The sequence below is a fragment of the Lynx canadensis genome, chromosome B4, assembly GCF_007474595.2.
Source record: "Lynx canadensis isolate LIC74 chromosome B4, mLynCan4.pri.v2, whole genome shotgun sequence".
NCBI lineage: Eukaryota > Metazoa > Chordata > Mammalia > Carnivora > Felidae > Lynx > Lynx canadensis.
This window is the reverse complement of record NC_044309.1, coordinates 15,368,747-15,391,587: the sequence shown is the minus strand read 5'-3', so window position 1 is coordinate 15,391,587 and position 22,841 is coordinate 15,368,747. Positions and strand designations below refer to the sequence as shown.

The following is a 22,841-nucleotide window of genomic DNA, read 5'->3' as shown; positions in this document are numbered from 1 at the left end:
TTATGAGAAAGAGATTAGGAAGCAGACACGTGTCGGAGGGAAGACCATGTGTGGACACAGCAAGAAGACGGCCATCCATAAGCCAAAAAGAGAGGCCTCAGACGAAACAATCCTATAGACACTTTGATCTCGGACTTCAGCCTCCAGAACAGTAAGACAAAAAAGTTTCTGTTGTTTAAGACCCCCAGGCTGTGGTACTTTGTTACAGCAGCCTAGCACCCTAATGCCCCATTCCATTCTGCTGGCGGCTTCTGAGCATGCCAGAGAGCTCCAAAAACTCATCTTTTTCTTAATTTTTTTTTTTTTCTCAACGTTTTTATTTTTATTTTTGGGACAGAGAGAGACAGAGCATGAACGGGGGAGGGGCAGAGAGAGAGGGAGACACAGAATCGGAAACAGGCTCCAGGCTCCGAGCCATCAGCCCAGAGCCCGACGCAGGGCTCGAACCCACGGACCGTGAGATCGTGACCTGGCTGAAGTCGGACGCTTAACCGACTGCGCCACCCAGGCGCCCCAAAACTCATCTTTTTCTCACGGTTTGCTCACAGCCAGTGCTTAGCCTTCTTGCTTCAGCTGAAGTCCATTCTTCTTGTTCTATCCGTAAATGAAGAAAAAGGATTCCAATCATCCTCATCGTGCTGCCCCATCCAACACCTAGCCACACATCACCTGTGCTTATTTAAACTTAATTAAAATTAAACAAAATTAAAAAATTCAGTTTCTCTAGCACTAGCCACAGTTCAAGTGCTCAATAGCCACATGTGACAAATGACCACCTAGTACCACATAGAACATCTCCGTTATCACAGAACATTGTAGTGAACAGTGCTGGTATAGAAGAACGCTTAACCCTTCCTTAAAGGCCAACCTGTTGTGTTTAGTAAGGTTCTCTCCGGCATAAGCATCAGAAATCCACTGTTGGTAGAATAAGTTTTAAAAAAATGGGATGGGAAGGTGGTGGTGGGTCTTCCTGGGAAATAGCAAATATCCTACAGGATCAGAAGGACAGTTGGAAGAACCAAAGGCCACTCCAAAGCCTGGGGCAGTGACGCTTTTGCGGGCCTTTCCTCTACGGAGCTGTCAGTTTCCACCTCTTTCTACTCAAAAATCAGGAAAGAGAAACTGAGTGGCCCATTTTCAGACAAGAATCTACTCAGATAGGGCGCCTGGGTGGCTCGGTCGGTGAAGCAACCAGCTCTTGGTTTTGGCTCAGGTCATGATCTCAACAGTTTTGTGAATTTGAGCCCCGCGTCGGGCTCTGTGCTGACACTGCGGAGCCTGCTTGGGATTCTCTCTCTCCCTCTCTCCCTCTCTCCCTCTCTCCCTGCCCCTCCCCCACTTGTTCTGTCTCTGTCTTTCTCAAAATAAATAAGTAAATTAAAAAAAAAAGTCTACTCAGCCAAATGAGGCTGACAAAGAGACAGCAACAGGGGGCTGAAGGACAAAAGAATGGACATGTGATGTCCACCCCAGTGTCTTTCCCACGACACCAAAGAGCGAGGAGTCGCTGTGAGTGGAGCTGCCCTCTCAATCAGGGCACTGTTAACTAAGATAAATATGGTAGCTCTTTAGTGGTTGATCTAGAACCTTCCATTGCGTAGTAAGTGTTGTGTATGCTCTGATCTTTATTTTTTGTAGGGTGCACGCAGCAAACATGTTGGTTCTCTTTACCTATTTTGACAAACATTTATTGAGGGCTTCCTTGGTACACAGGTGCTGGTATAGAGACTATGGGACATATAAAAGGGGATAAGATATGTTCAGTTAAAAATATACCTAGTCCCCTAATAGAAACTCGTTTTATACAAAACTGAGTAATTTGGGAACTGAGAGTTTCACTGGATTCTTTGCCCCATAGTTGCCCAACCTTTATAAATATTTTTATTCTTTTGCTGCTTCATCACTATGAAAAATTACACACAGTAAACAAGAAACTCTCAAACCCAAGGCCCTCCCTTCCAAAGCAACTACCTCGTTTACTTTAACCAGGTATGATCACCAGGATCAGCTATAATGTCATCTTGGTGAAACCAACAGTTTTGTTAGTGAGGGAAACCCTGTAATTTTCCACTTCCGTGAATAGTTCACCCCGAAAAGAGTTTTCCAGCTTGAATCTTGTACATTTTATGTAAGTCGGTGTACGTATGCACTAACCATCCCATAACACTGAGCTCTATGATTGCAGTTAAATTCCACGCAAAGACTTCAAATCCCTTTAAAATATGCTAGCTTCCGTAAAGAGGCCACTTCATTTCAGAGAACTCAGCTTAGATTAAACTCTCTCCTGCTTCCAATTAAAAAATGTTACTCAAATGAATCATTAAAATGATTGCATTTGTGGTTAAAAAATTAAATCACTAATGATTCCAAAATTAATAATCAGAAAACAAAAGGAGGCGTGTATTGAGGGGATGACAGCAAAAATGAATCTCCAGGCCAACAAAACAGTGAAGATTTTAATTTGGAGTTGCTCTGCTCCCAGCTATCCATTCATAGTGCACATCCATCAAGTCCTGATGACTATGAAGGACCGCGGTTTATCATGCCATCAGAGCACCGACTAAGGATGTCAGATTTTGAGTTGGTCAGAGGAAATGGCAGACATCTATATGGTGAATCTTCACTGTTCCTCTCCTTCCTCCCTATTGCTTATTTCCAATTGCACTGATAAATAGCGTAATTGTCATTTCAAAGGGATTCCAATTCTTTAGATACACTCATGGTGCTTCAAAATCTGTGCTTGACCGCGATGAAACGTAAACGCTGAACTAAAACGTGCTGCCATGTTTGAAACTTGAGTTATTCAGAGAAAGCTTGGATGTAACATCCTCAAAGAAAGAAAAGCAGCAAGTCCTTTTTCTCTCTCATTCAGATTCTCCTTTACTAGTTTAAACCACCTATATTTATTCTTGCATTTTTATCTCCCTGGCTCCGTTCCCTTTTGTGTCATGAAAGAGTATTTATTTTTCCCCTTTGTATTATGTACTGTTTATCGCTTTGTAAGAGCAGTTTGCCTTTTATCTTTTGCTGATGGGAAACTGTTACCTGTTGAGTGGTTTCTGGTCCTGAGTATGAATGTGCCCATCATGGGGATGGCATTACCATCCACTGAACCCATTTCAAGTTCATTTGCATTTCACAATACATATTTCTATATTTGCGTGTAGATCTAAGAGGAGCTGAAAACCATTAAAATTCCTACTATTCTGCATGCTCTACAATCTTCAGAAAATTCATCAGCTGCCTCAGGAGTATTGGGATGTTTTCACCTTATGTACACTCGTCTGTGACTAAATATCCAATGACTTAGTATAGGCTTAATTAAGGTGTTACTAGGGTTGAAATAAAGAGTCTTAATTGTAAGTAACCAGTGGAATGTGAAGAGAGAAAAGTGATTTTTGTACCTGCTGTAAGTAGCTTGCTGTTACATCACAGGGGCGCATGGGGTCAGTAATCTCTTATATGAATAGTTCCTGGTGTTTATGAATATTGTCATCAGGCAGGATATGCATTCATTTTGGTTTCAAAACTGGAGAATTAGGTGTGATTTATTTCACGTCCTATCTGCCCAACATTGTGTTTTTATAATGTGAGTAGTAACGCTTTTCTATCTGTAGTAATGCACGGGTCCAAATATTGTAGGCATGACTTGGGAACAAATCTGCCAAATGGTTTAACTTCTTTTCTTTTTTCTGTAGCTAGTCACATTTGACTGATCTTTTCAAATTACATACTAAAAAGAAACAGAAATGTGGAATTTATTTGCATTCGTTTCCGCCGAGCTTCGTCACTCCGATGATAGCATTTACTACACTTCTGATTTTTATTTGAAAATGAGCCGTGGCCCATTCGGGTTTAAACCGCACCCTCTGCCCTCGATCCCATATCATTCTGTTCTTGCTAATTGTGTGTTTTCGGGGAGTCTTGTTTGCCTCTTGTTGAGTTTGTCAGCTTTCTTTGAATGAATCTCCAGATGTACTAGGGTTGGTAAGCTGCATTAGATTTGGGCTTCTTTAGTTTGCCACTGGGGAACATTTCTTCATTTTCTGTGAAGCTGCTTTTGACTGTTATTCATGATACAGTTCCATACTTCTCGCTCACTAAATTCTTAGAATTTTATAATAAGAATAATCTCTTTCCCCTGAATGTTGGAATGTTTTTTTCATAAATCACAAGATGAAGATAATCTGCAACGTTTTCCTTTTTGCCTTGGCTACTGGGGAACCCAGAAGTATTTTCTATACAGCAGCCACCACCCTTGATGTAACACTTCTGTGGCAAATCTTTCTCCCTTGTCCCCAGCCTTTCTTTCAGTCACCTAGCTATAGTTCTCTTATTTTGATTTTTGAGGAGCTGTTTTACATGTCTTTGTGTTTTTCTCTTTAGAAACTTCAATACTTCTTTGGAACTAGGTGAAGTTTAGAAGAATTAATATGATCATTCTGTATGTTACTTTATTTTTTTTTAAGTTTACTTTTTATTTATTTTGAGAGAGAGAGAGAGAGAGAGAGAGAGAGAGAGAACAGGTCAGGGAAGGGCAGAGAGAGAGGAAAACAGAATCCCAAGCAGGCTCTGCACTGTCAGCGCAGAGCCCAATGCAGGGCTCAAACTCGTGAACTGTGAGATCATGACCTGAACCGAAGTCAAGAGTCAGACGCTTAACCAACTGAGCCACCCAGGTGCCCCTATCATTCTGTATTTTAGAAGAAATATCTTGCCTCCAGTTCTTGACAGCAGATAGACTATAGGCAGAATACCTTGGCATGAATCTTAAAGAAATGGGCGGAGAAACCCATAGGAGACCCCCTGGGGCCTGTAGTTTAGGTGCTTCGTATGGCCATCCTCTTGGGCCAAAATCCCTGAGAAATTCATATTCTCTTTCAGTAATCACAGTTGAATTTTTGCTCCCCACAGTGCACACAGTATGAGGCATTTGGAAAATACAGTCCTTAAACAAATTTAATCGTCGTTTTCCACTATCATAGCCAACCCTGCACACATCTCTCCTTGCGAGGTAAACACATACTAGGTCTGACATCTAAGGTCCTCATACATCTCTACCTCCGATTCTTGTACAGGATATTTCTCAGCTCCTAATTTTGCTGATTTTATAAAGATCTGATACTAATCTGCTTCTTAAACTAACACTTTTGGCAGGTGAAGCGTTTCCAGTCTTTTAGGGAGTCTAGTCCTTGGAAATATCTAATTTCCAGTCCAGGCATGTTCACTACATCCAGATTTCTAATTTTTTGTTATGTTTATTTATTTTTGAGAGAGAGAGAGAGAGTACAAGCGGGAGGGGGCAGAGAGAGAGAGAGAGAGAGAGAGAGAGAGAGAGAGATACACAGAATTGGAAGCAGGATCCAGGCTCTGAGCTGCCAGCACAGAGCTGGACGCGGGGCACAGGGCTCGAACCCATGAAACGTGACATCATCACCTAAGCTGAAGTCAGATGTCTGAGCCACCCAGGGGCCCGACCACATCCAGATTTCTTAAACCTTAACAATTTCTTTTGAAAACTATACTGTCCAATCGTGATTTAACAATTCCAATCAACAAACAACGCATTTGGCCCCTAATCAACATGTCTTTGGTGCCTGGGGGTGGCATAGGGCCCGAAGATGAAAACTGCTAGCATTTCTGACAGTAACAGAAGGGGGACAGAGGGGACAACCCCCCCCCCCCCCCGTCCGGCACCACCACCACCAAAGCAGTGGGAGGGAAGTGCTGTGAACCAGGACAAGCCACAGGCTCTGGAAGAACCAAGGAGGCAGGGAGTGGCAGGGGGGTGCAGGGAGGGAGCCAGCAGGAGAAGGGATGAAGGAGGTGGTTTTAGCAGATGGGTGGGGTGGGGCTGAAAGAGGGATAATAGCAGAAGGAGGAAAGAGAAGAGGGAGGAGGTTGGTTGCCAGAGTAGAGGAGAAGGCAATGACAAGACCATTTCTGGCATGATTAACTGAAAACCAGAAAATGGATAAAGAGGGGGCTGGGTATGAAAATCAAGGCTGGCCAGGCAAAGAGGCCTTGGGGCAATTTCTGAAGAGCCCAGCATTCCAAGCTTGAGTACCTGGACTTTCTGGCCATGCGGACACTAAGGGTGTTGCTATTTCTGGGCAGAATGGTGAACCACCCTGAGCAGGTGCTGGAGGCAGGTCGTTGCAAATGGGAGCGTGAGAGGGGTCCAGTCATGGGAGAGGCTTCAGGAGGAGCAGATGTGTAGCAAAGCCCAGTTCTTTTCTTGCAGGTTTTAACTCAGTTCAGTTGAATTAAATGGAACACGTTAATGAGAAGATAATAGAAGTGACTTATCTAACAAATTCATTCTAACTAGTAGAGTCAAAACTGGATAAAACATTAGATTAGGGCCTTCTGTGCTTGTTCTGAATTTCTGAAGGAAAAGTTAATTATGTAGTTTAGACCTGATGCGTGATTGTATCTGAGAACCACATGTCTAAAATTCCTTTTAATTAAACCCTAATTTTTTTTTCTTTTTTCTATTCAAGGCCTTTTGTAAAAAGGACCATGCCACCCTTAGCCCTCAGGGAAATGGGCAAAGAGGGCCAACCAGTGGTCTGTGTAATGCTAGAACAGATGTTCGTACTTTCCGGGGTGCCGAAATCACGTTATGGGGCTTTAACTAAGAGAAGCCATCATGGGTAGACCACATCTGGCTCTCAGTATCCAACTACTAAGGTTTAACAAACCCTTCAGAGTCAATGTAAAGAAACTATACATATGATTGCAAATACACACACACATATAAATGCATGATGGCAACTATTGGATAATAGACATGCTCGAGTAATCCTCAATTTAGCAAATAGTTTTGAACTTTCTTTTATGAAAGCAGCCATTGGTAATAAAATGAATCATTTTGCTTCTGTTTCCTGCCCCGGTGAATTTGCTAGCTTGCTAGAATGGTCCAAACAAGGCAGCAGCAGACAATAAAAGGCTAAAATACCCAGAATGATTACCATCTGTGGAGCAGCTCACGCTCGGAATATTTTTATGTGCTGATGAGTCTTAGAAGGCCTGAGCGAAACCATAGACCTTTGTGGATATTGATGAGTGGAAAGATTACCTCTTGTATCTTGGACTGTCCAGGCAAAAGAAAAACATCAAACCCTCATCTAAGTAGCACCACCTTTTACTACATTTTCCACTTTCCAGAGCCAAATATAAAGTAATTAAATTATGAATTGTTGCAACTACTTTCAATGGGAAACACTGAAATATACAACTACTTATATTGAACATACAACTCCCTACGATAGTTAATTTTTTCCCCTCCAGCTTATTACAGATCTAAATTACAATTTATTTTTAGGATTATGGTTTTAAACTGTATCTATTTTTATATAGTTCAAGACTATTCCCAAGAGGTTGCCCGAATTAGGGAAAAGCTGATATGTCTATTCATCTACAAATACCCAAGGAATGCAGTATTTTTTTTCCACAGGACAGATTGTTCATATTTGAAAGTGAGTTTCTCTGGGGGTACTCTCATATAGCAGTGGGGCTGAACGTACCTTCATTTGATGTTTCTGTCGACCCCAGCCCAATTTCTCTTAGAGCCAGATTCTAGAATAGCAGCTGCTCTTGGCAGGGTCTGGCTCTGTTGGTGGTTCTCTGTAACCTCTGTCAGGATTCATGATGCTTTTGATTTTTAAAACAGTAAGACTACCGCAGTTCTTATCGCTATCTGCCTGATTGACCAATCTGACCTGACCAATTGACCTTGTCTGCTATAAGGCTTCACAGCTGTGTTTCTATGATATATCTTCTACTTGAAATTCCCTATAGTCTAATGGCAGTAGTTTCTTGAACTCGCCCATCTTCCTCATATGGCTGAGTTATCATGACCATCACTTGGGAGGACTTGCTGACCTCTGAGATTTCATTGTTGGTAACTTTCCCTTCAGTTCTACATCAAATAGGGTCTTAGGGCCTGAACATTCCACCCGTGGAAAGCAAGTATAAAATAGCATATCCATACTAGAGATTTCATCCTTGCATTGATTGATATGACAAGAATTTGAGACCAACTTGAAGCCATGCATTATACCAAGTCTTATGCAATGTGCTACTCAATAATTTTCCAGCTGGCTATTCAATAGTTTTCTGGCAATAGACCTGCCAAGCCAGCTTTCCAACTCACTATCCTCCATGGAGAGTTTTTTGTTGAAAATTCCCTACTGCATGTGGTTATGACTTATTTCCTTCAGAGTGATTACTCTTCTGGCTAACTATACAAAGCAGCCCTCTCTGATATATGTTAACTTTTTCAAGAATCGTCATCCACGGGAACAGTTCCTGAGTAACTATCTCAATGATTTTTATATACATTTGCAACCTGTTGAATTGGGGAACTTTCCGGGAACGGGGTGGGGGGGCATGTTTTAACGCTTCCTAGTAGGTTTTAATTTTTTTTTTCAACATTTTTTGTTTATTTTTGGGACAGAGAGAGACAGAGCATGAACGGGGGAGGGGCAGAGAGAGAGGGAGACACAGAATTGGAAACAGGCTCCAGGCTCCGAGCCATCAGCCCAGAGCCTGACGCGGGGCTCGAACTCACGAACCGCGAGATCGTGACCTGGCTGAAGTCGGACGCTTAACCGACTGCGCCACCCAGGCGCCCCTCTAGTAGGTTTTAAATCCAACATCTTGGTCTGTGAAACTGCAGTGCGTTCAAATTATCTTGCTATAAAAGTTTTTTTTTTTCTTATTTTGGAGAAAGGTGAAGGTGAGCGTTGTTTTGAGTTTCGTCTTACTTCATTTCATATTATATAATATGACACACAGGCACCTCTCCTGGAAAACTTGTGCGTTCTATCTAGTTTTGTCCAAGTCTGTGATACTTAGTATCCATTTGATGGCATTTGTCTTAAGTCTGACCCTTTAGCTTCCTTTACGAAGCCTGTGTCCTACCGTCCAGCCCGTATGCACATGTTCTACTCAGCAGTCCTACAACAGATAAACATGAAAACTGACATTTACTGGGCCCTGGTCATGAGTTGGGTAGCACTGTAATTGACACAGTAACTTTCGTCTTCACAACAACCCTACAATTTAGGTGTTTGTGTTATTCCCATTTTAGAGAAAAGGGAATTGAGCCTCAGGGAGATTAAGTAACTTTCATAGCTAGTAAATGAAGACACTGCATCCAAATTAAGACTCATCTGATTCCAAAGCCATAAGGTTACACTACTACCTCCTTCCATTACTCCAAGCAGACCCTTTCTAGAAATCTCGAATTCCTCAGCCAAAGGAGTATATGTCCTGAAATACGATTTGGAGACCCAGAAATCAAAGGTAAATAGCTGATCCCAGTCTGATTTTTTTTCAGACTTTTAAAATCTCTATTTCTGTAGATAGTCCTTGGGTTTGCTAACTCCTTTTATTTTCTCCTTATAAATGCTATTTCTGTTTAAGTGTGGCTGCATTTGGAAATCGTTCTCATGACTAAAGATGTGTTTGCCTTGTAAGAGCCCAGTGTAGCGCTGTGCCGCCGGTGGGCGCTCAATAAAGATTAATGATGTCCCTGCACATCTGTGTGGGAGTTGTGTGCTCAGGATCTGCTGGGTCCTCCGAAAGAGACAGAGATGATGTGGGGAAGATGAAAATCACAGCACCATCATCCAACCTGGATCTTGGGTTTCTGCATTTAACTTCATAATCCGAATGGTCACAAAGTCCCAGGTGTAGAAGGAACGGGAATACGGAGCCTTGCGTTTCCTTGAGAAATGATTGGGAAAATTAGATTCCCAGGGCTCCTCTCCAAGATTAACATCAAATCTGAGCGATAACTTGCTTCTCTGATGATGACTGAAGAGAACCAAATATTTTTTTTTTAATTGACACATTTTCTATTATTATATACATATAGAGATGATGAGTAATATGCCATATCAGATGGCTTATTCAAACTGTCAGAATAAGGGCTGAAGCGTGAGTAACTTTCCAGAGAACCTTCTCAGAAATTCAAGTGGTGGAAAGTGGCTGCAAGCTGCCATTAGTTCACCTACTACCCAGTCATCCCTGAACAACAACAAGAAGCTTCTCCCAAAGCACATGGTGGGACGCTTCTAGAGAAAAGGAAGGAGACCAATAATTTAAACTTACTTCGCTGAAAAGCCAAATGTCCATGGGCCACCCGGGTTTGTGCACTCAACAGGAAAATGGCTCAGCCATGTGGCCTGGCCAACGTTGCCTTCTTCGTGAAGGAGGACTACAGAGCACCTTTCCAAACCTCAGCGGAACTTTAAGATGCCAGTGCCCTCGCTCAAGAAGCCAAGCTGCGCTTTGGCATTAAAGGAAGGAGAAGGAGAAGAGCCTCCATGAACGGAACGGTACCATAGGTCCGTCGGTGCAATGTAGAGGAAAGGGTACCAGCACGCACACTGGACGGCCCCGGTTCTGCTCCCAGCTGTGTCCCGCCCTTACAACATCTGCAAAAGTGAGCTGGTGTGGACTCGCTTGCCCGCATTCATTCCAACCCTACCATTTCATGGCATCCTCACCGGGTTCCTCTGTAAGGCGAGCAGTCTCCAGTGGAATATGCCATGTATCTTGAGATTTTTCAATGAGAATTTCTTTATTCAACTCTACCTTTTAAAAACTCCCCCCTCTACCCCCCACCTGGACTCTCTTTAGCAATAAAGAAGTCTTCTGAATGTTGATAACTTGGTGCATCGGAAGAGAGTTTGATTAATGCATTAACCTTCATCCTGTTACCACCCTTTACCATCTCGTCCCCTAAAAGAAAGGTGGCTTTTGAGAAGCAACCCAGATCGTGTGTTAGGAAAATAGGCATTGTGGTCAGTGGAGAATTTGCTATGTGTCCGCTGCTCAAATATATGAAAATGAGGTTCCTCGTGTGAATAAAAGTATTCTGAAATACATGTATAATTATGCCCAAGACACAGACACACGTTTCTAAAACCACTACCCGAAAATAAAAGTTAAAGGTTTGAGGAGTGGGAAGGACTCTTGTCCGGTAGCAAGAGCAGCGGCCCCCTCAGCAGCCAGAGGGAGAGAAAACCTGGAGACCTAGGCCGGGTTGGGCCCGGCGGGCCTGCGCCTCGCTGTTGATTCTCCCAGGAAAGGCCTGAAGGAGCTCCTGACATTTCTCTTAAAAGAATCAATGAATCGGTGTTGTCTTCCGCCTGCTCATTTGACCTTACTTTTGAAACCGAGAAGAAGGAAAGAAAGAACTAAACCGGGGTGCTGTGGAAGGTAGGCGGAAGGAACAGAAAAGGAGACGCTCGGTGCTATGGTGGCCGCAGACAAGATCCCAGGCCGCCGGGAGGTTACTGTTCCGCTTGCTGTGGTGTTGTTTGTTCTTGCTCATTTCAGATTCTCACCCTGATGTAATAAGTCACCATCTTCCCAGCCATCATCCCCGTATTGACAAGCAAATGCCATCCACGTTTGATTGACATCCATGGGTCCTGAATGCAAAAGTATGATTTACAAATCAATTCTGCTTGTTTATTTAAGGCCGTTCTTGCGTGCCTTCTGTATTTGTTAGTGGGATAACTTGCCTAATACCTACTCTGGGGGTTTTACATTAATATTACAAATCCAGGCTTTCCCTTCTGCTCTCCCATGTTACCTCTTTTCCCCATGCCTCAGTGTACATGCAGGAACTGTGCCTGGAGCTTACAGGACACTTTCCATATCTCAGCAAAAAGATCTTGCCCAGCACTTTTGTAAAGGCTGCTTGCTTTAAGACCTTTAAAGACATCCGACAAGTCATTATCTCTCGTGCATGTAGTGCAAGTACATGCAACTTCAGATCCAATGGCAGGATCTCCTGAAAGGTAGCTAGAACTGCAGTCCTGTAAGCAGAGGACACGGGGTCGCACATTTGTTAAAAGAACCCACCCCCACCCCCACCCCATTGTGTGGTGGGCCTAATCATTCATAATCATTCAAAACAGCCCTTGGGCTTTTCAACACACCTTCCTGTTCTCTGGGTGGCATCTTGTTTCCTTTTAGAAGACTGGCGAGGGAAACCATAAGGTTACAAAAGAAAACCATCTGGAAAATTCTAAAGGGCCCTTCTTATGTTAAAAGTGGCATTTCGAAAAACACCTGAAGCGCCGGCTGATTGTGGGTGAGCCAGCAGAGAAATATTGTCAACGGAGCCATCCTCTTTTCAACCCTCACCTCCACCCTCCAAGACGCGCAGCTCCCCGCGGGGACACAGGGGGCATAGGTGTGACCTTCCAGTCCCCGAGGCCATTGCACATCTGTCTCCCTCCCCCTCCCCCCGCCAGGTGTGTCCAACGAGAGAGCTGCCATCACCTGGGCTCGGCAAGGGAGTGTTCACGATCTCACTGTTCATCCATGTGCAGAGGGGGAAAAAAAGAGAGAGAGAGGCTGAGAAAAAAAAAATCCCACATTGTCAGAGTAATGCCAAACTCTCTCTGAGTGGGATGCGCGGAGCAGATGCTGCAGTGAGACGCCAGAGCGGCTCCCCTTCCTCTGTGCCTTGGGTGCCTATAAATTGCTCCGGCGCGCGTTTGTCAGCCTCCTCTTCTCCTGGCAGGTGGTACCCGGGCAGGATTCTGCGTTCAGTCTCTCTCGCGCTCCGCTCCCGGCCGCCAGGCGCTCGCCGCTGCTCACTGGCTCCTCCGCTCCAGCCCCGAGCCTCGCCGCGCTGACCGTGCCCGCCGCCGCCGCTGCTCCGCGCACCCGGGGGGCGGCCGGCCCGAGCTCGCGGGGGGCGGGGGGGGTGCGCCTCTCTTAGGGCTGCCGTGGCGGTGGCGAAGGAGGGGGAGACAGGCAGCGGAAGGGCGAACCGAGCCAGCGAGAGAAGCCGAGGAGGAGGCAGAAAAAGGCAACTTCAGACGGAAAGTTGGTGCGAACTGGCGCAGTCGGCAAAAACGGAAAAGTCGATCGCAGGCAGCGGCCGCATAAAAGTGTGAGCGGCCCCGGGCGGCGCGAGAGGCGGCGGCTGGCTCGGCCCTCCGGGTGGCCGCGCCGGCGCCCGAGGCGCAGCCACAGGTGCCAAGGGGCTCGCGGGAGGCGAGAGGGCGCCCTGCGCGCCCCTCCCCCAGCCCCCACCCCCCAGCCCGGGACTTCAGCTCAAGTCGCCCGGCGTCCGAGCTCCCTCCCCAGCCGCAGCCTCAGCAGGGGGAGCGGGAGCAGGAGCAGGCGGGGAGCGGCCGGCGCGCGCCCGCCCAGGGGAGTTGGGGTTCGCAGGGGCTTGTTTTCGGCTCTGAGGAGGTCCCCGCCCAACCTTCAAAATTTTGTCCAAAAGCAGACAAGAGGATCGCCCCGCGCTGAGCCGGCTGGTGGGCAGCAGGAGGCGCCTGATCGCCGCCGGGGCGCTGGGGGTGGTGATGGTGCTGCTGCTGGTTATCCTCATCCCGGTGCTGGTGAGCTCGGCCGGCACGTCGGCGCACTACGAGATGCTGGGCACCTGCCGCATGGTCTGCGACCCCTACGGGGGCACCAAGGCGCCCAGCACGGCCGCCACGCCCGACCGCGGCCTCATGCAGTCCCTGCCCACCTTCATCCAGGGCCCCAAAGGCGAGGCCGGCAGGCCGGGGAAGGCGGGCCCGCGCGGGCCCCCCGGTGAGCCCGGGCCGCCGGGTCCCGTGGGCCCTCCGGGCGAGAAGGGCGAGCCCGGCCGCCAAGGCCTGCCGGGCCCGCCCGGGGCGCCCGGCCTGAACGCGGCCGGGGCCATCAGCGCCGCCACCTACAGCACGGTGCCCAAGATCGCCTTCTACGCCGGCCTCAAGCGGCAGCACGAAGGCTACGAGGTGCTCAAGTTCGACGACGTGGTCACCAACCTCGGTAACCACTACGATCCCACCACGGGCAAGTTCACCTGCTCTATCCCGGGCATCTACTTCTTCACCTACCACGTCCTGATGCGCGGAGGGGACGGCACCAGCATGTGGGCTGATCTCTGCAAGAACAACCAGGTGAGTGCCGGCAGGCAGCGGGGTGGGCGGGGAGGGAGCGCGGGAAGGTGCAGGCAAGAGGGAGGAGACCCCGGATATGGGGGTGGGAGCCCGCGGAGGAAGGGCGCGGCAGCCGGGCTCCCGGGAGTGGAGCCGAGGGGACGCTGTTACTCCCTGGAGAGGCGGGGGTCGCGGGCCTAAGAGGGCGCCCGGAGGCCCGGAGAGGGCGGTTCCCAAGCTAGGACCTGCGCTCGCTGTGCGCGCGAGTGCGAGAGCGACCCTCGAGGGCAGGGGAGCTGGGAGCTCGGTCCCCTGGGCAGCCTGTGCCCCGGGAGGCCGGGAGCGGGACGCTACCCTCGGCCGGGGGATCTTCTGCAGCTTAGGGTCGCTCTCAGGCTTTGCCTGGAATAGGACGGCTAGCGGGGAGCCCCGAAGTGGGCGTGCCAGGGTGGCAAACTCGGGGGAGAAGGGGGCCCGCTGGAGAAAGAAGGGACCCGAAAGAGCGAGTCCAAGTGTGGGGCGTCCCGAGCCGAAGAGGGACCGGGGACTTGCGGTCGCCAGGGCCCTTGCGGCGTCCCAGACCTCGGAAACAAGCATATAGTCAAATGCAAGACGCAAACTCCTGTTTAGATTTCAGCCCCAGCAGAAGAAGGGGGAGAAGTAAAGAGTGTTGATGACAAAAGAAAAAAGTTGAGACTCGTGAGTGCACTCCGTAAAACACGCACCCAAACGCAGAGCCCTTACTCCACCGGCTGGGGTAGGAGGCCGCACAGGCAGGGGGCAAGGAGGGCAGGAGGCCGAGCCGGCCCTGGGGCGATGGGCCTCACCGCCAGGGAGCCCCGGGCCAACGGCTGGGTAGTCTTTCCAACCCCGCCTTCTCTCGAGAGGCAGTGGCCTTGGCCTTGACTGTGAACCAGCCTCAGAGCAGCGCCCGGGCCCCTGGGACTTAGTCTCCTGAGCTGGTCGGCTCTGCCACAAGGGCCACGGGTGGCCACTTTTATGCCGGGGCCACTTTACCGTTTGCTTGAGAAATTCGCGGTCAGTGCAAAAACAAAGTGTGTCTAATTTCTCAGTCAGAAGAGGACAATAGTATTTGTAACTGCCTAAAAGTGTAATCAGACCTGAGGCTCGCGCGCTGAATCAGCAGCCGCACTCGGGCAAGGCCTTGCAACCTGCCGCCTGAAGTCTGGTCTGGGTTCTCTGGCTTTAATGTTGCTTATTGGGTGGCCCAGGGAACCCCGCTGTGGCCAACTTAGATTTAACGAGGGCTCATTGGGCTTCAGATCACCCGCCCCCTCGAAATCAGACCTTTTCCGTTCTAACCCAGGTCTCTATTAAGCAGCATTAAGGCAGGATTTATTCCAAAGGCCTAATTCAGTATCAGAGTTTTTTCAAAAGTGGAAGACAAATACTCTAAATGTATAAGGAAGGGCACAAAATCCTGCCCTCCCCCTTCCTCCCACCCGTCACTTCTAAAGGAATTAAAAAAGCTCAAGGAACCCAGAAGACAGGTAAAACAAAACAAAACAAAACAAAACAAAACAAACAACAACAACAAAAAAGGGAAAATGGCCACCAGGCGGCACTGACAGGGTTGTTTATTATAGTTATTATGCACAAAAATAATATTAAGATAAATAAAAATCATTTATAGAGCAGTGAGCCAGGTATAGGTAAATGGCTAAAAAGGGCATGACTCACCGTACCCAAATAGAGGTATTCTGTCGCCTTTAGGGAATGGTTTATGACCAGCCCCTTGGCAGACAGTGATGAGGCACCCATTTCTTTTCAAATTGGCTCTCTTCTGACTCAAAGGTTAGGTCTGGAAATTACTGTCGGGCTGAAGGATTGTTTTTAGAGGTATTAATTAAAATGGAACAATACCAAGTTTTATCAGCCACTGAATAAAAACACTCACATCTTTAAGTATCCAGAAATGGCAATTGCATGACTAATCAGGGAACGATACATATTAACTAGTTTAAGTGTTCTTATCTCAACTGCTGAGCTCAGGTATATTGTACTGATTCCAAGAAAACCATTTCTTATACATGCGCTACCTGCATTTTGTTTTTAAAATTATTTCATTGTTTGGAGAGTCGAATGCTCCTTTGTATCATCCTAGCAGGCACATTCTGTGAGGATCAGGAAAAAAAAAATAAGGCAAACCAGCTGACCTTATCATGTAGCAAGCTCTCCATTGGCATTATTAAGCTGTGACTTCTTCAAAAGGTGTGCAACAAGTAATTAAAAAATATATGTATATGTAGCACCACACAATGTATTTTCGACTTCAACATGGACTCTTTTGGAAAATGGCTATTAAAATATTACCATTAAGGAATCTTATCCCTAGAACAGGACTATTTTGTAAAGTCTGATTTGCAGAGAGTTGCAAATGAGAACTATTTTATGAAATTTATTTTATTACTATGAAACAAATAGTTTATCCTTGGTTTTCAGTTATGTTCTTGTCCGATCACTTCTTAGCATGGCAGTCTCCCCCCTGAGCAGACCTAATTTGTTTTCATAAAACAGAAACTCAGAGATCTATGTCAGTGTAATGTGCTATGGATTAAGTGGATTTGAGAAGCACAAAAATTAAACTAAATATGCAGTTCACTCTAGGATAGAGGAGTGCCTCTGGACCGTAACTATATGGGAAGCATTTTATTTATGCTTTGTGTTGAATGCAGGATCACAGATGGAAACATCAAAGGCCGGTAAATTAACCTGATGCACCACTTAACCTTTTGTTTATGATCCCACAGAAGTACAATGAAAATGAAATTATGGGAGCATCAGTAGCAATTAATTAAATTAGCAAATGTTACCATAAATATCGTCTCCGATGATAAACCCTCACTAATAAGATAATGCTAAAGCCACACAGGCTGCTACATTCTCACAAATATGCCACTAAAGGGATTACAGTTCTCATATTCCCCGTTGAAACCATCAACGTAAAATCTAATCATACCATTTGTTGATATGAAAGGTAAAAGTTGGACTCAAATGGCTTTATAAAGAGACAGGAAACATAATTGTAATGTGTTTGTACACTTTTAGCAGCCAAACCTGAATTTAAAAATTGCTGTGTGAGCACAGTCACTGTAATGTCCCTGTAACAAGCCACTGTATTAACCACTGAAGCTGGCCCCAGATTAGAACCATAAAACAACTCAGGACCAATTTTTATTCTAAGAATGTGTGAATTACAGCATGGAGGAACATGAGATATATTGGAAACAACAGTCTGTGAGTTGATATTCATTTATTAGCAAGATTAATGAAATGCCAAATTAATACCATCATTTTAAAAAGCTGTGAAACCCGCACTACAGATGAAGCGGACGGAATCTAAATAGTTAACTTGTGATATGAAAAGATTTTAGAGGACCTTTAGGCAGAAATGGGTACATAGGGCTGAGGAAAGGATGCATCATATTCCCGGAGAAAATGCTGAAATCTGTGTACATTTGGGAACCTGAAAATAGCCTCCAAGGTGGATGCATTACCTTGCTCAGTAGTTTGATGGCTTAAAGGAAGAATTGTTCGAAGTCGCCGAGCTGGTTACTAGAGCTTGAAATTTCAAGTGCCATTGTACCTTCCGAGCGTGATCAGGTGAGCAGACATTCTGAAATTGTCCAAAGCGTGCTGGAGTATGGCAGTTATTTAATTGGGAAAGTCTTGCGGTCTACAGTATAGCTTAATAGCTTAAGAGAATCACTTTTATTAAAAAGCAGTCACATGACAAAGGAAGTGAAAAACCATAAGGGTAACCTTCTAGTCTGTAGGATCACACTAATGCATTTGCAGGTCTCCGTGGTTGTACCTACAGAATAAAAATGGTCACACTTACATGGTTCTGTGCTTATACCCTATCGAATAAAAACTACATTTAAGACTATTGTCTCTAAATCAAGGGATTTTAATGAGTCCTGGTTCCCAGATGCCTTTCTATAGAGAACAGTGTTAAAGCACAACACCCATAGAGCAGAGCATATATTAAATACCTACAGCACTAAATATGTCTGGTTATCAATAATAGCTGAATAGTATATTTATGGATTGTGAATTCATTAATATATTACTGATATGGCCAATTACTAATTTGTCTTTTAATTTCTCTAACCCATTAAAAATTCACACGTTAAGAAAAACATCAGGTCATAACAGCGCTATCCTCCTCGTAGATTCCCCCCCCCCAGGGAATTTATAACTAGGTGAAATTAATGAATCAAAACATTCAACTCCTACAAACCTACAATTAATTTCTAGGAAATATTGTGACGTTACATTGTATTATTACTTAATGGTCAACACAGATCGCCTCGCTGAATCGGTGTATACATTTGAGTCAGTGTTTCTGAGCATAATTGCGTGGTACATTGCTTTCACTGTATTAGTGTCAGTTAGCCCAGGGTTAAGCAATTCTAAATCCTTTAAGCCCCTTTCTCCTTTTGCTATACGATATCCAGAGAAAGAAATTTTTAAAATATTACTCAAATTACTTCACAAGTTCAGCAGTGTCAAAGAGCCTTCTCCTTTTTTAACATTTCAGCATTAATGTGAGAACATAGCCCATGAAAATTTAATTTGAAAACCTATCACTTAAATTTTGAAAGAAACACCTGGAAATTCTTGACGTGTGCCTCGTTTCCCTCATTTTGCCAGCACACGGTACCCCAACTCAGGTATTATTACATAACACAGGTTTACAAAACCACTAAGTCGTTTGCTCTGTTATTAAGGGAAGCACTATTATAATGGAATAGAAACAAGGCACAGAGTAGAAGATGTCTTACTGAAATAAGTCAAATATAAGTCTGCCTATGGAAAATTTTTTTTCCAAGGCAGAATCAAAATATGGCTAAATGAATATGAAGCCTAATCGGAGTTGAGAATGTGATAGGATGTCTATGTCACAGGCTGAACATGAGAGGATTATAGGCAGCTTCTATCCTCAAAGCAAACCACACATTTTAGAATCACCTAAATATAAAAGGGTATTCAATCAGATCATTTAAAAGTTTTAGAAATTGTAGAGGCCTCAAATCTTATTTCCTTCTACAACTTTTAGATATGTGGCAATTAAATAATTTATTTAAGTGCACACAGCACAATGAAATAATAAAAAGCCACAAATAGAAAAATGAACTCTGCAAACTTGGGTGACGTTTAAGTGAGTTAGATTTCTGGCAAAAAAAAAAAAAAAAAAAAAAAAGGCTTTACTTGAATTAGATTTCGAAAGCCTCACATCAAAAGGCTTTCTTCATTTTTTTTCCCCTATGTAGTAGAGCTGGAGTTGTTTTATTTCTCTGAATCTCAACTGCCTGTGGATCTCAATTTTCTGAAAATCCTGGGGACCCGCTGAAGTTTGGATTAAACCTCTGTACTCATAAACAGCTGGTTTAGATTATTGCTAATTGGTCTGAATTGAAATGCAAAAAAATTACCCTTATTTCCATTCCAAGAAGTGATTGGGCGTAGAGGTTCAAGGAATTAGAAAAGGTGCTGATTTAGGAAGAGAATAGGTTGGTGTGCATCGTTTACCACGTAAGGTAAGAAAAGACGGCTGCCGTGACCCTCAGGAAAGCACCATTTTCTTCTTTCTGTTCCTCCTTTCCAGTGATAGAGCTCAAACTGTTGCAAAGATCTCCTCAAAGAGCTCCAAGGCCCAGGTGGACTCTCTCATGCTAAATTCTGTGCTATGGCAGCAAGTCTGCTTACCGTGCTGTGAATGGATGAAAAAAGAGAGAGAGAGACAGAGAGAGAGAGAATACTGGAGAATTTTCTTCCACGCATTCTAATTCTTGTTTGTTTCACATAGGTGCGTGCCAGTGCCATTGCCCAAGACGCCGATCAGAATTATGATTATGCCAGTAACAGTGTGGTTCTTCATTTGGAGCCAGGAGATGAAGTCTACATCAAACTAGATGGTGGGAAAGCACACGGAGGAAATAACAACAAATACAGCACATTTTCTGGATTTATTATTTATGCGGACTGATAACGCAGAAACTAAGCTTATTATTCTGAGTTTGGACACTGGATTCGTATGGCTGACGTCACTGAATCAAGGATCCCAGGGGATGCCAGTTGCGGGGCACCTCAGTTGTGTATATGTGGGGAATTCAAATGCTACCTGACTCACATCTGTATACTCAGAAACATTCTGTAAAAAAAAAAAAAAAAAAAAAAAAAAATTAAAAGCAAGATAAGCAGATGTGTTATCCATTACCGCCAAAGCAAATTCTCCTCCTTATTGTTAGTGTCCATGTGAATGAAGTCCTATATAGATCACAAATTTTTATAGAAAAATCTAAGACACTGAATTATTTCTCCAATATCTATGATACTTTGGTGTTCTGTGACCCTGCTGCTTTGATCCATATATCAGCTTTGGTTCTTGTGAGTTTACCTGCTTCTGATGATACTTGGAGTCCATTCATAGTGTGGGGAGAATGATCTTACCCTGCAGGAGAAGGTCTAATTGAAATAATGCTGCTTGTCCCCAAAGAAATTGTTTGCCTTGTACTTTTGTTAACTTTAGAGCTAGTCCTGGGAATGATTCAACTTCAAGCCTTAACCTGGAATTTTCTGGATTTGAGGGAATTCCCAAGCCTATGATCATTTTCACATTTCCTTTTTCTTGTGAATTTTCTTTTCTCTCCTTTCTGGTGATTATCTTTTAAAAATGGAGATCGAAATTGTATCATAGGATTACCCTCTAAGTGTGCAAATGTGTAATTATGTGTGGTATTTAGAAGATCCCCTGTGTGTCCATTTTGTCAATAGAATGCGTTTAGATTTACTTAGAAAGTCAGAGAAATTTATTCTTTGGTGTTAAATCAGACTGAGGCTTTTGCTTTCTTTGGAACAAAAGATTCTTCATAAACCCAATGCACAAAGGTTTAATTTGAGCTACTGCATGGGTCACCAAGGGGACACTAAGTAAGGCCTTCAAATAGTTACTACAAGTCCTGGCCTGAGGTTATTTCAAAAGGAATAATTTCACGTATAACCAATATGACAACAAAGTGTATATATTTTATACCAGTATCTGCTACAAATACATGTATTTGTGTGTACACGCACACACACACATATGTTAGAGGAAGTATAATATATATATGGCTTCAGACCATAGGCACAGTGGCTGTATAGCCTCAAAAATTTAATTTAAAAAAGTATGTGTATATATACACACAAACACGCAAAAATTATTTGACTTATTTTGGATTGAAATATATTTTGGATTACAAAAGTGTATGGAATAGCAAAACAATTGAAATGGCTTCTCTCTTAAGAGCTACCCAGAAACGTAAAGTTTATTAGGTTAAAATGCCCTATACGTCACATGTCTGTAAATTAAGCCTACGGCTTCTTTATTACCATATGCCAATCAATATTCCCACCGCATTCTGTGTCAGACTGTTAATATTAGGACTGCAGAAACGGGTGGCTCTTTTTTGCAATGTCTATGAATTATATGCATTTGAATGATCACTTTTTTCTTTTTTCTCAGGTGGATTAAAGCTGACAGTAAAGTAGATTCTGAGAGTAGTGCAAATCATTTCTCTCTGGTTAAAATACACTGCCAAAAGCCATCTCTTTAATCTAAGAAAAAGATTAAAAATGTTGATATATCCTCCCTATCGGACAACTTCCACTGTTACAATGAAAAATCTGTCCCCACCCCTCCCTCCCCCCCCCCACCTCCTCGGTTGCCTTTGAAGACTCTGACAAGTAGATTTCAAAAACAGGGATTTAAAAATCTGCTTGTTTTACTGGTGAAGGACATTTGCATTTTTTCATTTAAAGGAATTAGTTTGTTCCCCCGGCTCGTTCCTCTTGGGTACTTTATGTTCTAATACACAGAAAGCGTGATCATCTTTGAGCCACAGAAATATCTTGTGTTTCGTAAACCTCAACTTTCCAAAAGAGTTATGCATGATGTTCCCATCTGAAGGTGCTGTTTGCTTAGTTTAAATGCCTTGGTCGGAGTCACTGTCATGATGTCTATGATCAAAAATGCTTAGCCCATTCATCAGGAATAATGACTAATTCTATTTGGCCTTTCTAATATGTTAGATAACTGATAATGGGGTTTCAACGAATTTATTTCTGTCGAACGATAAATATTTATCAAAGAGGAATTGGTAGCTGGGGTTTGGAGTTTTTGGGTTTTTTTTGTTTTCGTTTTTGTTTGTAACAAATAGCATAATGAGGAATCAACCAAAAGATTAATTTATAAACAGCAGTGCACATCAACTAAGAGTTTTAAAAAGGCTTTATTTACACAAAACATCGGGGGTGGGTACCTTTTGAAGAGTAGGCTCGAGTCAGAATGCCATTTCTAATAGATCTGACCTTTTCTTCAGATAACTAAGCATCATTTTCTCTGTTTAGACCCAAGGAAAAACAAATAAAAGGTAAGGGAAATAAAGGGAATATATATATATGGCAAACATTTCTCTTTTTTTGCATATATATTATTAATTAAACTGTGGCCTTTGTTATTATAAATGTAATGATTCATTAAACTATATTATGTAATATATTTTGACTTTTACCATTGAATTTTTATAATTCAGTATTATGTTATGTGTTCATGCCCCCTTATACAAATGTTTAAACTAACAAAGCTTTACAGCAAAAAATGGATACCAGGAAGCCACAGGCAACAAAACTGATTTATTACTAGTCAATATAGATAGGTAGACAACTTCTACAATATATAATGAATATAATTAAGCTTCGACAATATTTTTATCATTGTGAATTGGTGATTGCATTACAGTGTCCTTTGGGGGGGAAAAAGCCTCAAACTTTAACTTCCCTGGCTGCAGAAGCTATTTTCAAGTGCCATATTATTCATTAAGCATTAATTAAAGAACAGCAGGATAATTAGTAGGATCA

At 43.9% G+C, this 22,841-nt stretch overlaps 1 protein-coding gene across 1 annotated transcript; it reads left to right on the top strand.

The window, feature by feature from the left end:
• Positions 1-13,035: 13,035 nt before the first annotated feature.
• Positions 13,036-21,469, top strand: C1QL3 (complement C1q like 3). The gene is made up of 2 exons (XM_030320482.1): positions 13,036-13,937; positions 19,750-21,469. Exons 1-2 carry the CDS (start codon positions 13,350-13,352, stop codon positions 19,927-19,929), a joined length of 768 nt encoding a protein of 255 aa, XP_030176342.1. The 5' UTR covers positions 13,036-13,349; the 3' UTR covers positions 19,930-21,469.
• Positions 21,470-22,841: the final 1,372 nt, after the last annotated feature.

What these genes read in the sequence shown, in the direction of transcription:
- C1QL3 (XM_030320482.1), top strand. Translation starts at nt 13,350, where the DNA reads ATGGTGCTGCTGCTGGTTATCCTCATCCCGGTGCTGGTGAGCTCGGCC. An exon ending in ATCTCTGCAAGAACAACCAG is followed by an intron (nt 13,938 to 19,749) that starts GTGAGTGCCGGC and finishes TGTTTCACATAG; the next exon opens with GTGCGTGCCAGTGCCATTGC.